At 56.3% G+C, this 12,198-nt stretch overlaps 1 protein-coding gene across 1 annotated transcript in view; it reads right to left on the bottom strand.

Annotated features, from left to right (window-relative positions):
- Positions 1 to 4,946: 4,946 nt before the first annotated feature.
- The window catches only part of LOC119113826 (meteorin-like protein), a 31,843-nt gene continuing 24,591 nt past the window's right edge, over positions 4,947 to 12,198 (bottom strand). Inside the window, exons 3-4 of the mRNA XM_037238057.1 lie at positions 8,479 to 8,535; positions 4,947 to 6,550 (exon numbers count right to left, since the gene is read on the bottom strand). Of these exons, the coding sequence (XP_037093952.1) occupies positions 6,141 to 6,550; positions 8,479 to 8,535 (467 nt within the window). The 3' untranslated portion in view covers positions 4,947 to 6,140. The remainder of the gene's footprint in view (positions 6,551 to 8,478; positions 8,536 to 12,198) is intronic.

The raw sequence follows: 12,198 nt of genomic DNA, 5'->3' as shown, positions 1-12,198 counted from the left end.
AATTTAGACGACGAAAAAGTTCATAATCTAACCTCGCAAATCATTCCTGAATTCTCAAGGCCATACTGACAGTCCAAAAAACCGGTAAATACACCAACAAACTTAACAATAAGCCAATGCGCTCTGTGCAAATGCTGGTTCAAATGTGAGCAGAACCTAAATTTCTGACATATTGGAAACCGCCTGCTTCTGTTATTTCCCTTCACTGAGTTGATCAGACCATGTGAAATCACACCTCGGGACTTACCTAAGCCCATTTATGCTTTTGTCTTCACGCTTCGTCTGCATTCTGTCAAAAATTGACAGGAGGTTTTTGGTACATTCTTATGTAATGAATATAAAGAAGACCAAAATATACGGGCATCAAAAAGAGTATCAATTTTTGCGGTATTGCTCCATGCAGTTGAAATCGTTCCAAATGGTATGTAAAGAGGGAATGATGCGTGATTTTGTGACACATATGTGGTACGAGAAACAATATCAAAACTAAATGCAGATGGACACCAAAAAAAAAAACGGGCTGTGTGACATACAAATTTTAGATGCACCTTGTAAGGTCGCTGACCTATGACAGGTCAAAGCCAGCCCATGGTTTCAGTGAAGGCAATTTCTAGGGAATCGTTCAATCTGATACAACAACGGGGTGTTTGACGAAGACATACACCTCTGAGATGCTTTCTTAGGCACCACAAATAATGAATGAGCAAATTACGTTGACCTAAGGTCAGGTATGATGGCCAGACCAAGGCCAAAACCAACCTGATTTATTACTCGAGGGCTTGCTGTATGGGATAGTTTCCGGTGCTCATTTCGAATTCATTGACAGCAGGAACCGCATTCTACATCTTCCTTTGACTTCTTAGAGGTCAGAACAGGCCATTGACCTAAGATGACCCGGGACCAACGTTTTTTTTTTTAGGAACATACTGCCTAGCGTACTCTTTGCCGCTTATTCAAATGCAAAACGCAGAGAGGTCTTGTATCAATTTGGTCACCATAACCTTCAAAGGGTCAAACAAGGTCAATGACCTCAAATGGGCTTGCGACCTTTTGCTTAGAGACAGTTGCCTAGGTTCTGGGGGCGCTTTGGAGACCAACCCGGAATTTGACCTTTTTTTATCTTATTCGACCTGCAGGTCATGACCTAGGAAGCTCAAACTTTAACCTAAGTGAGTTCAGGTACAGGTCAAGACACCATGTAAATTTGGTGTCTCTAGCTTTCTTAGTTCCCGAGATCTCAGAGGGGGGTCCAATTGACCTCACCCCCCTTCTCCCCCCCCCCTCACCCGAGCGAAGGGTATCTAGCTGGCCAACCGGGCGCGTGTAAAAGCATAGTAATTTCATGACAGTATTATGAGCATGACAAATTTCTAACACCAATAATTTGATGCTGCACTTTTCAATTCCCTTCCACAACACTTTTAAAACAAAACGAAGCAAAGGAATTCAATAACAAAATAACAACAGAATATTCAACAAGCATAAAACGCTACAACAACAAAAAACAGTGGACTCCTACATATCAGCCCACCACCAAGTCAAACACAATAGACATACTTCTGGCTTCTGTTAAGATGGGGTCTGGGAAAACAAACATTTTGTCGCTGTTTCTTACAAAATACCAATGCTTGTTTATATGAAAGTAGCCTAAGGCTAACCTAAAGAGGCCTCACATCATCGCATCCTGTATAACCTGTTTGCATCACAGCAGCAGTCGTGAGTTGCTGATTCTTGCACAATTCCTATTGCCACTTGCCATGCACTTGACCAACTTAACCTAACTTAGAGTAGCCCATATGATGAACATCATCTCAACTCATCTGTCTGTTGACAGCAGCTCTTGTGATAAAAACATGATATTTAAAGCTAGTTTTTGGCTGGTTTCAAGTTGCATTTTCATTCAGTTCATTTGTGTATGCCTGTTAACATCAGACAAAGTTGACAACGCACAAATCAAAAACACTTTAAATCCCTTTGAACAATTTCTTTTGGTTGTCATGGTTAACCTATGTCAAGGGCCATAATGGGTATGCTCCACAAAACAATCTCTGTTCTCCAAAAATAACATAACTTTTAGAAGACCATGTCAGGATTGCTGCTTGCCTTTTCAGCTGCAGGGATATGCGTCCATTTGGGCTTGCTTATTCATATTTAATGACAAAGTTTGAGATGCTGGCTTCACATTTTAAATGGGGTGGTCTATTTGTTACATACCAATATTTAACTCATATTATAATTGCTATGCAGCTTAGAGTATCCCTGTGTTAAATATACAGTGCATATATACAGCACAGTCATTTGCCGGTCAGCAAACCATGACAACTATAGAAAACATCTGGTCAAAGCAGCCATGAGGGACCACGTTAAGAAACTTCCGGCAAATAACCAAGAATATGGAACAAAATAAGCCCATTGCATGCCTTGTGGCATCATAATTTGTCTTATGGCAAAACTCGATGCACCAAACCAGAAAATAGCTAACTCTGGTTACCAATCGTGTGTTGAAAGCATGTAAGGTAAGCAATTTCTTGGTCCACAGGAGACTTGCTGACTCCTTCCTGCTCCCCCCAAAACAAAAATTCAGGACCTTTGCGTGGTCTGCTGGCAGACAGAGTCATCCGACTCACCCTCCCCCCCCAAATATAAATATCAATCATGCTCACCAACCTTCGAGATGAAGATGCGAAACAAGTAAGAGGTGTGCATGATAAACATCTCCAGAGGGCAGAATTTCGCCATCAAACGCTTCTGTACTAGCTGCGTCATGTCTGTCCCAAGGCTTGATGTGGCAGCATTATGATAGCCTTGCCAGGTAGCCTGGTGAATCAGACACTCGAAAGGTTTGGATTTATCATTATTGAGCACCGCCATGAACCAAGAAAACGGTTAACCGAAGGTTAAAGAGGGCAAAAATGGCGGCAAAAATAAGTTCCATGCTTCAAATTGTCTCCTTCATTCCCTGTGAATTGTTCACGCTTGGGTGCATATCAAACATGTTTGGGCGGCTGGCGAATTAATCCAATTTATGTATGAAATACGTACAAGTTTGCAGTTGGAGCATCTTGCAGAGAAATTAGGCAAAATTTTAAGCAGCAGATGGTGCCTCTAAAGACAATCGAAAAGGAAGGAAGAATAAAGTGGCATACACTGGTATGGTACCAAGAAAAACAAAAGTAGCTAAATCAATATAAATACTGGTACTTTTCTCGAACAATTTCGTTATCAGCTGATTTGACTTCAAATTTGTTAATAAAAGTGCTCAAATGGTGATATTCATCTTGTAAGTTTAATTTAGAAGACGTTTCTTGAACTTTTCACTCATGCATTTCGGGAGTGATGCAATTTAGTGGTCAAGTTTCCTTGGGAAAAAAGAAATACGTGGAGTAAAATTATCTACCATGCCTTGCTGGTGTTTGCACCAGGCTCTGCTTTTGTGGTGTAGTGGTGAGACCCAAAAAATAGGGGATGCGTGGAAACCTTGCATTCGGCGCACAGGTTCAGATTGTGATGCATTTTGTAAACAAACCAAACTTAATGCATGCAAGCGGCTGGGGTCGCTAGGGTTCTTGAGCTTGGAGGTACCTGGCGCCCTTGCTCTGTGCATACATAGACATGATTCAGATGTAGGTGAGGCAGGACATAGCCATGGGTCTCCAGGTTCTGCGGAGCCTCGTTTATGCTTGGTGGTTTCAAGTGAGGTCGATTTTGAATGACACCTGAAAACCTCAGAAAGCGAAATAGGGGTTTGGCGTGTGCGATTAGACAATGCCAGGCAGGAGTAAAAAATTCACATAAAATATGGGAAAAAGGAGTGAAAAAGCCCTCCTCATAGGGTGTTGCTTTACACCTTAAGTCGGCAATTCCAGGACACTGGATGGTCATGGTGTGCGCTATGGCGCCCGGAATGGCAACTCACTGTTCCTTAGTGGATGTCGCTAGCTGTTTGTGGGTGGGTGGTGCTGAAAGTTGACATGGTGTGCAGGTACCGGAAAAGCGAGTCGTCGCCTTGATTTACTGATTTGACGGCTGCATTGCAAAACAAGTCATTGGCGTCACGCAGTACCCGCATACCAGCTGTTTTGTTTCTCTGCAAAGACCATCCGGTAACTGGCAATTACGTCACATGCTAACCATATTAATAAAAACGCGAAAAATATCTAGTCACAACAGACCGCGTGATGGACCTGCATCGCACGTCCAAATCCCCAGCGCTTGATGTAACAGGCTGGGGTAAAACGATCCCATCGTTCGGATATCTTTGGTGGTGGTGTCAGTCCGCGTGAAGACGATCGCGCATGTCGAGCCTCGGATCTGGACACTTTTGTGCCAATAATTAATCTGACTTAACTCAGTTTGCTCTCTACACTTTATATATATATATATATATATATATATATATATATATATATATATATATATATATATGCATTGTGCTTGCCTACAAATTCTGATTAGCCTCAAATATCCAAAAACACATTATCACCAAATGCCGCGTTAGTATTCAGTCGGCTCCTGCCGGCCAGTCGCGTGTGTCAGTCGGCTGCAGTCCCTGTCTCCAGCCGGCCTCAGTCCCTGTCTCCAGCCGGCCGCAGTCCCTGTCTCCAGCCGGCCGCAGTCCCCGTCTCCATTCGGCTGCAGTCCCTGTCTCCAACCGGACTCAGTCCCTGTCTCCAGCCGGCCTCAGTCACTGTCTCCAGCCGGCCGCAGTCCCTGTCTCCATTCGGCTGCAGTTGTCCTTCGCCGCTCTGGCACGGGTTCGCCAGGAGCCGACAGGGCGCCGTGCTCCGTCACTCTGTCGCGAGCCCGCCAGGAGACAAGGCGCTGTGCTCCGTCGCTCTGGCGCGGACCCGCCAGGAGACAAGGCGCTGTGCTCCGTCGCTCTGGCGCGGAATAGCCAGGAATCAATAAGGCGCTCGCCTACTTTCGACTGCCAGGAAAACACCACCTCCGTACGTGTATAGGGTATATTCACTGTACACCGCGGCGCTAGCATGACACTCTCACGCAGCGGGCTCGCTCAGAGATCACGGGCTGGTGGCTCTCAAATGCCACTCGGTCGGCGGCGCACAGTCAGTCAGTGGTCCTCACATCCATGGCCGGGTCACATGGACCGCTGGTCTACCGAGTCAGGCCCACCACACACCAGCGCAGCGCGTGCCAGCTAAAACCGGCTCAAACCGGACAAATGTGGGCCGCCGTGTTCACGCCGACGACGGTCGACCACGACCAATCTTTGACGGGGCTGGCCACCGTGCTATGTACAGTTGGCACTGACGGCCGCTCGCGGCGGCGTGCACAGACCTTGCCGAGCCCCAGACCACCGCCCTCCCGGGCCGTTGGCACATCAGAATTCACGGCCCCGCAAACGCTTGCGACGCTGACGCCTAGGCTACAAAAGAGCGGGCTACATGGAAAGACGCCGCCAGTCCACACCGTAGTGCGACGATGAAACGTACCCTGTTTTTCCACGCAGCAGCGCAACATGCCCTTGACCCGAGGTCAGGGTCGTGACGAAGGGAACGCGTCGCCGCACTGGGTCAAGGTTAAAAGCTCTGGGATATCAGCCGGGCCAAGACGTAGCGCAAATGTTATTCGATTATGTAGATCAGCAACGCGCACTTCATACCTTTTACACCGTCGTTTTGGCACTTGAATGGAAAACAAAGTATCATCGGATTTCGCTATCACAAGTATCCTGACGCAGTGCTCGACCAGCAACGCGAGCAATGTCAACCTCACCAGCTGACGGGTAGGTGAGGGACTCGCGCAGCAGCCGGTCAGTAACTGCTGTATAATCTCACAGCTGTCGCTGAAATGGGCACGCAGTACTGAAGCGAACATAGGCAGACACGAGCCCTGCCCAGACGCCTTCTATCTCCGACGTCTCGCCCCAGCGGTCGGACCCAGCCAACGTTGCCGCTACGCTAAACGCTCTCATCCATCAATTGCACTATGTACATGCATATCACAGTCTTCACTTTGCACTGATAAGCAAAGGTTACGTAGCATCGGCACAGATAAGAAGAAGCAATCACATCGCAGGCCGTGGAGACGAGCCCTGCGCTCGCGCCGCTCTCCCCGCGCGGTCCCCTCACCGCCCCCGGTCGGCCGCGGCTGGCGTCACCGGTCCCGGCGCGCGCCTACGTCTCCAGCACGCACTCGTTGGTGGCCGACCGCTCGGCGGCCGCCCGGATGCGGCGCCACTCATCGACGGCCAGCGAGCACGTGACCATGGGTACGCCGAGCCGGTGCCGCCCCATCAGCAGGTACTGGGCGCGGCCGGAGTGCGCGCCACAGTGGCGCGGCACGTACACGCGTCCCCTGACAGCCGTGTCGGCCGTCGCCGCACTGTCGGCGAACTGCACCGCGGGCCGGTACCGGTCGCTAACGTGGTTGCTCAGGTCCCCGGCGGGCGCGTCGCCAAACGTTAGTTCGCCGTTCGTTCGGAAGATGTCGTTCGTCTGCCGGATGACGCGCGAAGCGCTCAGCAGCAGCGCACTGCGGTCCAGCCGGTCGTGGTGCTCGACGCCCGTGATCTGGCCGCGCACAACTGCCGACAGAAACGGTCTGTCAACGAGCGGTCACCGAACGGTCACTGGGCGGTCACCGAACGGTCACCGAGTGGTCACTGGGCGGACACCGAGCGGTCACCGAGCGGTTACTGGGCGGTCACCGAGCAGTCACCGAGCGATCACCGAGCGGTCACATAGCGGCCACCGAGCAGTCACTGGGCGGACACCAGCCGGGCCATCGGTCGGGCGCGGCCGCAGCTGGCAGCCGGCACGACACGCGAGACCCCGCGCGGCAGTCCGGTCCGTCCGCGGCCCGGTCCAGCGCAGCTGAAGACGGTCAGTAAAAAGGCGGCTCGGTGGCCGCTTTTCCGCGTTGGTGCCGCCCGGCTGTGGGCGGCCTCGCAGGGGGCGGGGGGGGGGGGGGGGGCACAGGTGGAACGCCGCTTGCTGCAGAACGGGGCGACGTGTTTAACGGGCGATCAGGTCTCCAACAGGGCGACGTGTGGGAGCTGCAAGGAGGCAGCACAATCACGCAAGAGCTGCGAAAGGACAGCACAGTCCGTGAACTATACAAGAAGACGGCACAATGCTATGAGAGTTGCAAGAAGACAACACAATCCTCCGCAGCCGAGGCAGACAACACGAGATCTCGTGCGAGCCGCGACAAGACGGCACGATCCGCCACTACGAGCCCGACAGCTGCTGAGCGTGCCGGCCGGCGGGTCCGAAGCTTGACACCGGGACCGCCCCGCCACTATCCCAGCACACCACCATCTCAGCTTCTTCGGTGAAGCGTCCGGGGCACACTTCACCGACCGGATCCTCAAGAACGGCCCGCGCGCGGGTATGGACGCCAGTCCGCAGACCGGACACCCGGTGGTGGCGCACCTGGCGGTCGTGCCGCGAAGCTCCGCTGGGGCTCCGCAGCGCGTGAGCAAGCGAGCCCGCCTCGCTGTTTTTGTTACGGGACGCGACGCACGTGGCCGGGAAGCGCGTTTGTGAGCCGTCCGAGACTACAGTGGTCACGTTAGCACTCAGGAGCCGTGGAACAACCGGGAACCGAACTCAGGACCTGCGGGAGCCGTGGAACAACCGGATATCGAATTCAGGACCTGTGGGAGCCGAGGGCGCTGACCTTTTGGCCATAACGCCAAAAGGTCCAGCACATATCTCCAGCTGGAGCTTCGTAAACGAGGCCAATGACCAAGTGCTATTTCACAGGTGATGACGTGATGACAGAAGTAATGACGGCACACCATTGCACGGGCCCTGCGGCATCGCGGCACAGACAGCATTCGCCAGCCGACACTCGCGGGACATGCTTGGGGAGCTGAGCCAGCTATATGGAACTTCTCGGGCCTGTTCCCTCCATGCATCGTCATACGCCTAATGCACAAACACACGACGCGACCGCCAGTCGCAAAACCTGACGTGATGAACGCCCCATGCTAAAACAGCGCATTCCGCCAGTCACCCCACCGCGACGTTACTCCATCATGGTGGCCTCCTGGTGGATGCGTTCGAGCATCGCTGGAAAACGACGGTTTGGGTCACGCGCCGTTTTTGCTTCGCTTTAGCCATCAACGTCGCCACCGTCAACTTTGTCACTGACGAAAACAAGCAGCGTTCACGAGCCTGCCATACGCTCATCAATGACGGCAGCCTGCGGTCTGGAGCCCGGTCCAGTACTCCCAAACGCTCATCAATGACGGCAGCCTGCGGTCTGGAGCCCGGTCCAGTACTCCCCAACGCTTATCAATGACGGCAGCCTGCGGTCTGGAGCCCGGTCCAGTACTCCCAAACGCTTATCAATGACGGCAGCCTGCGGGCTGGAGCCCGCCCGCCTGGGCTGGAGCCCGGTCCAGTAGTCAGCTCCTAGTCCTCGACCTTTGAGCAGGGCTCAGCAAGTAAGAGCAGGTCAGCACGGCAGCCGGCGGCGGCCGACGCGGTCGAGGCGGCGACTCACCGAAATCGCTGGTGCAGTAGCTGAGCAGCACCTCGCTGTCCGTGCACGGCCGGCAATCTGCAGAGGAGGAGAGGTAGGTCACGGTCGGTCACGGTCGGTCACGGTCGGTCATGGCCGGTCACGGTCGGTCACGGCCGATGACGGTAGGTCACGGCCGGTCACAACGCCGGCGGCGGGCTCGGTCGGTTACCGGCACGGTCGCTCGGCCCACCACGCCACGCGGGCCCGCTGGAGCTCGGGCCCCAGGAAGGCCCTGGAGAGGCCCGCTGGGACTCGGGGCCCCCTAGGAAGGTCCTGGAGAGAGGCTCGCTGGAGCTCGGGGTGACGAGTCGGTGGCATCATCGCCTGTCAGACCGGGCGCCAGTGATCGACACACCACGCCGGCGGGCGGTCATTGCAGAGCGTTCGTAGCTCACCTGTCGCCGCAAACGACCCCGTGCACGCGCGTGTCTGCGGTACGCACAAGATACATGGCACCACGATACCAGGAGGTGAGAAAAGCGCAAGCCGGCACGGTGCCACTGGTGAGGAAGGCCCGACCCTGACCGCGCCGCGACACACAAATACAGCCCGCCGTTTCTCGGCTCAGATTTGCACCCTATTGAAGAGAAATGTAATGGACAGCGTGCACGCATAATGCGGTGCAATTTATCGGCGGCGGACGCGAAAATTTCAATTTTATCTGAATCTGAATCATTTCAATCAATTATATCTGAATCATTTGTGCATCTTTAATAAAAAAATAGTACGCAATTGATTAGCTTACTGAAAAGATAAACATTCATCTGAATTAATCTAATCGCCCGCGCAATCTGAATATTTCGCCGCTGGAGGGCGCCCATTCCGACCCCTGTGCAGCACTAATCTGAATATTTCGCCGCTGGAGAACGCCCATTCCGACCGCTGTGCTGCACTAATCTGAATATTTCACCGCTGGAGAACGCCCATTCCGACCGCTGTGCTGCACTAATCTGAATATTTCACCGCTGGAGGATGCTCATTCCGACGGCTGTGCAGCACTAATCTGAACATTTCGCCGCTGGAGGACGCTCATTCCGACGGCTGTGCAGCACTAATCTGAATATTTCGCCGCTGGAGGACGCTCATTCCGACGGCTGTGCAGCACGCTCTTCTCTGCAAATCCTGCCAGCGATGATCAGTGTCCTCCCGGTCGTCTCCCGAGTCCGCTGTTCGTGACTTCAGACAGCTGACCCACCTCCGGACCACCAGAGGGGAGGGGTGGGAGGGGGGGGGGGGGTTACGGCGTCGCCAGCGGCGGAGAGCCCGCCGTACCAAACGGGACAGGGGTATGTGGCCGGCGGCGCCCCCTCTGGCGCCCATTTTGGCGCCGCCCGCACGACATCCCTGCGGACGGCGGACCTCTGCCATGGCCGATGACCTCAAGAGAGAGCAGCCGGGCCTTTCGGCCATGACTGGGCTCCGGGGGCCGCCCAGCAGGGACAGGTGGCGCGCCCTGCCACTGCGCTGGGCAGGCGCGGAGACGTTCGTCCCAGCGCCGGCTAATGCCACCACAAGCCGCCTAATGCTCGTACAGGAGCCAATGGCAGCAGCGCCGCTCAGGACAGACTGAAAACTTGTCATCAGCCGGTTCAAACACAAACATTTCAACCGCCTCAAACCAACACCACAAAAGCCTTTGCATTCATAACTCATTCATAACGCAAACGCAGCGTTTCGCCAGTGGGGATCAACAGCGTCCATCCGCTTCCCCCTCCCCCCCCCCCCCCCCGATTCGCGCGCCTTTCGCCACCGAGGTCAGGTCGTCACGCCCTCGCCCCTCGCCCCTAGCCCCTCGCCCCTCGCCCCTCGCCCCTCGCCCTGCCCTCAGGCGCCTGTCTTCCATCCGCGAGAGATCCGCGCATCCGCAGCGTGAGCGCCTAAACTTGGCGAGCAGCGCGGCACACGGCCCGCCAAACGGCCCCCATCAAGGTGGGCCTGGCGAGCGGCGCGGCACACGGCCTGCCAAACGGCCCCCATCAAGCTGGACCTGGCGAGCGGCGCGGCACACGGCCCGCCAAACGACCCCCATCAGCCGGACCCGGCCGCCAGTCCCTCCCGATCACCCAACGCAGTAGCACCGTCCGACACTTTTACGACATTCCCCGACAGGAGCCTGTCTTCCGCGCGCGCGCGCCGTTCGGCGCCGCGTCCGGGCAGGAGTGGTCATCCATCTTGGGAGGAGGCGGGCGCGGCGGCGGGCGCGGCGGCGGCCGCCCGGTCGGTGAAGGGTTGGCCGGCCCGTTACCGGCGCCCTCGCCGCCGGTGGCGCGTCTGCCAGGGGCCTGAAGCCGTCGCCCGGAATGTTAATACCGCCGCCTGTTGGGACACTGGACGCGGCCGCCGCGGGCCAGCCCGTCCGACCCGTGGCGGCGCGGCATCGCTCCCGCTGCCACAGAAGACAGGCGCCCGGAGAGATGACCTCAGCACGCCGCTCTGCTACCGGCAGGGCGGCCGGCCCTGCCCAGCCGGCGGCAGCGCCGCTCGACCGTGACCGGTCACTTCGGGTCAGGCCGAGCAGGTCACGGCTGAGGCCGCGGCGCGACACGGCCGGCGCGCCTGTCACGGCACTGATCTGTCACCACTCTGTCACGGCGCTGAGCTGTCAGCAGTTTGTCACGGTGGTAACCTAAGCACTTGCTGGTTTGTCTGGCTTTTTGAAACGTTCGCCTTTCTCCCGGGCAGGAGGAGGCTTTCTTTCTTGGACCGGCCTGTGTGACCGTAGGCGGATATTCGCCGATCCAGCCGCTGCCTTCGTTCTATTATCTACTCCATCTGTTTTGCCGCGTCGCAAAGTCCGCCACAGCAGCGAGCGCCTAACACAATTGCTGCGCAGGGTAACGCACCGCCGCGATGAGAGGCGCGCGTCAACCTGCGCTCCGCCGGAGGGCTGAGGACGCGGCGCTGCAGCACGCCCAGATACGCGCCTGCACAGCCGCGGTCCGCTGGCGCGCACGCCGGCGACTTGCAGAGGTCACTTCCGGGGATGTGCCAGAGCGGCCAGAGGTTCACCGGCGCTGGCGGTAGGACACGCGCGCGTGCGGCGCGTCGGTCGCGTGACCGCCCCGGGCACTTCATTCGAGGAGCACGCAAGGCTGTGACTTGGAAGCCTCCGCTCATTACGTGCGGTCAAACTCATGTTTGCGCGGCGGCACCGGTCTGCAGCATGGAGCGTCACATGGGCTGCTGGTCCTGGTCCCCTGTGTGCCCCTGGTCACTTGGCACCCGCCGCCTATCAACAAGCCCGCGCGGGACAAATCGCCGGCCAGGCGCCGCCAGCGCAACTGCCGCTGACAAGGCACGACGCCGGCGCGCTGCCCAAAACAATCCCCGGCTGTAAAACAACACCGACAGACATCGGGCACGGGTCAGGGGAGGGGAGGGGAGGGCAGGGGGCGGTCCCCGTGCCGCGGACAGCGCGGCGCCTCCCGCCTCGCGCGGGGCGCCGCGCCCGCCCGCGACGGACGGGGTGGCTCCAGTGTCGCCGGGTCAGGCGCAGGCGGCGCAAAAACACCCACGGTCAGGGCCGAGGAGCGGGGGACGCGGCTGCACCCGTGCCGCAAAAACGGCGGCCACGCTCGGCTCCGGGCGATGGGGCCATCGGGAAGCTGCCGAAGGACGAGCCGTCGCGCCGGCCGCCCGTGGCAGCCAGGTGGTTAGGGTTGCGGCGAGGCTATTTTGCGAGTGGCATCACGTGGTCTC

The sequence above is a fragment of the Pollicipes pollicipes genome, unplaced genomic scaffold (genome assembly GCF_011947565.3).
Source record: "Pollicipes pollicipes isolate AB1234 unplaced genomic scaffold, Ppol_2.1 Scaffold_7262;HRSCAF=8765_pilon_pilon_pilon, whole genome shotgun sequence".
In the NCBI taxonomy this organism is placed as follows: Eukaryota; Metazoa; Arthropoda; class Thecostraca; order Pollicipedomorpha; family Pollicipedidae; genus Pollicipes; species Pollicipes pollicipes.
This window is presented reverse-complemented; position numbering and strand designations above follow the sequence as displayed.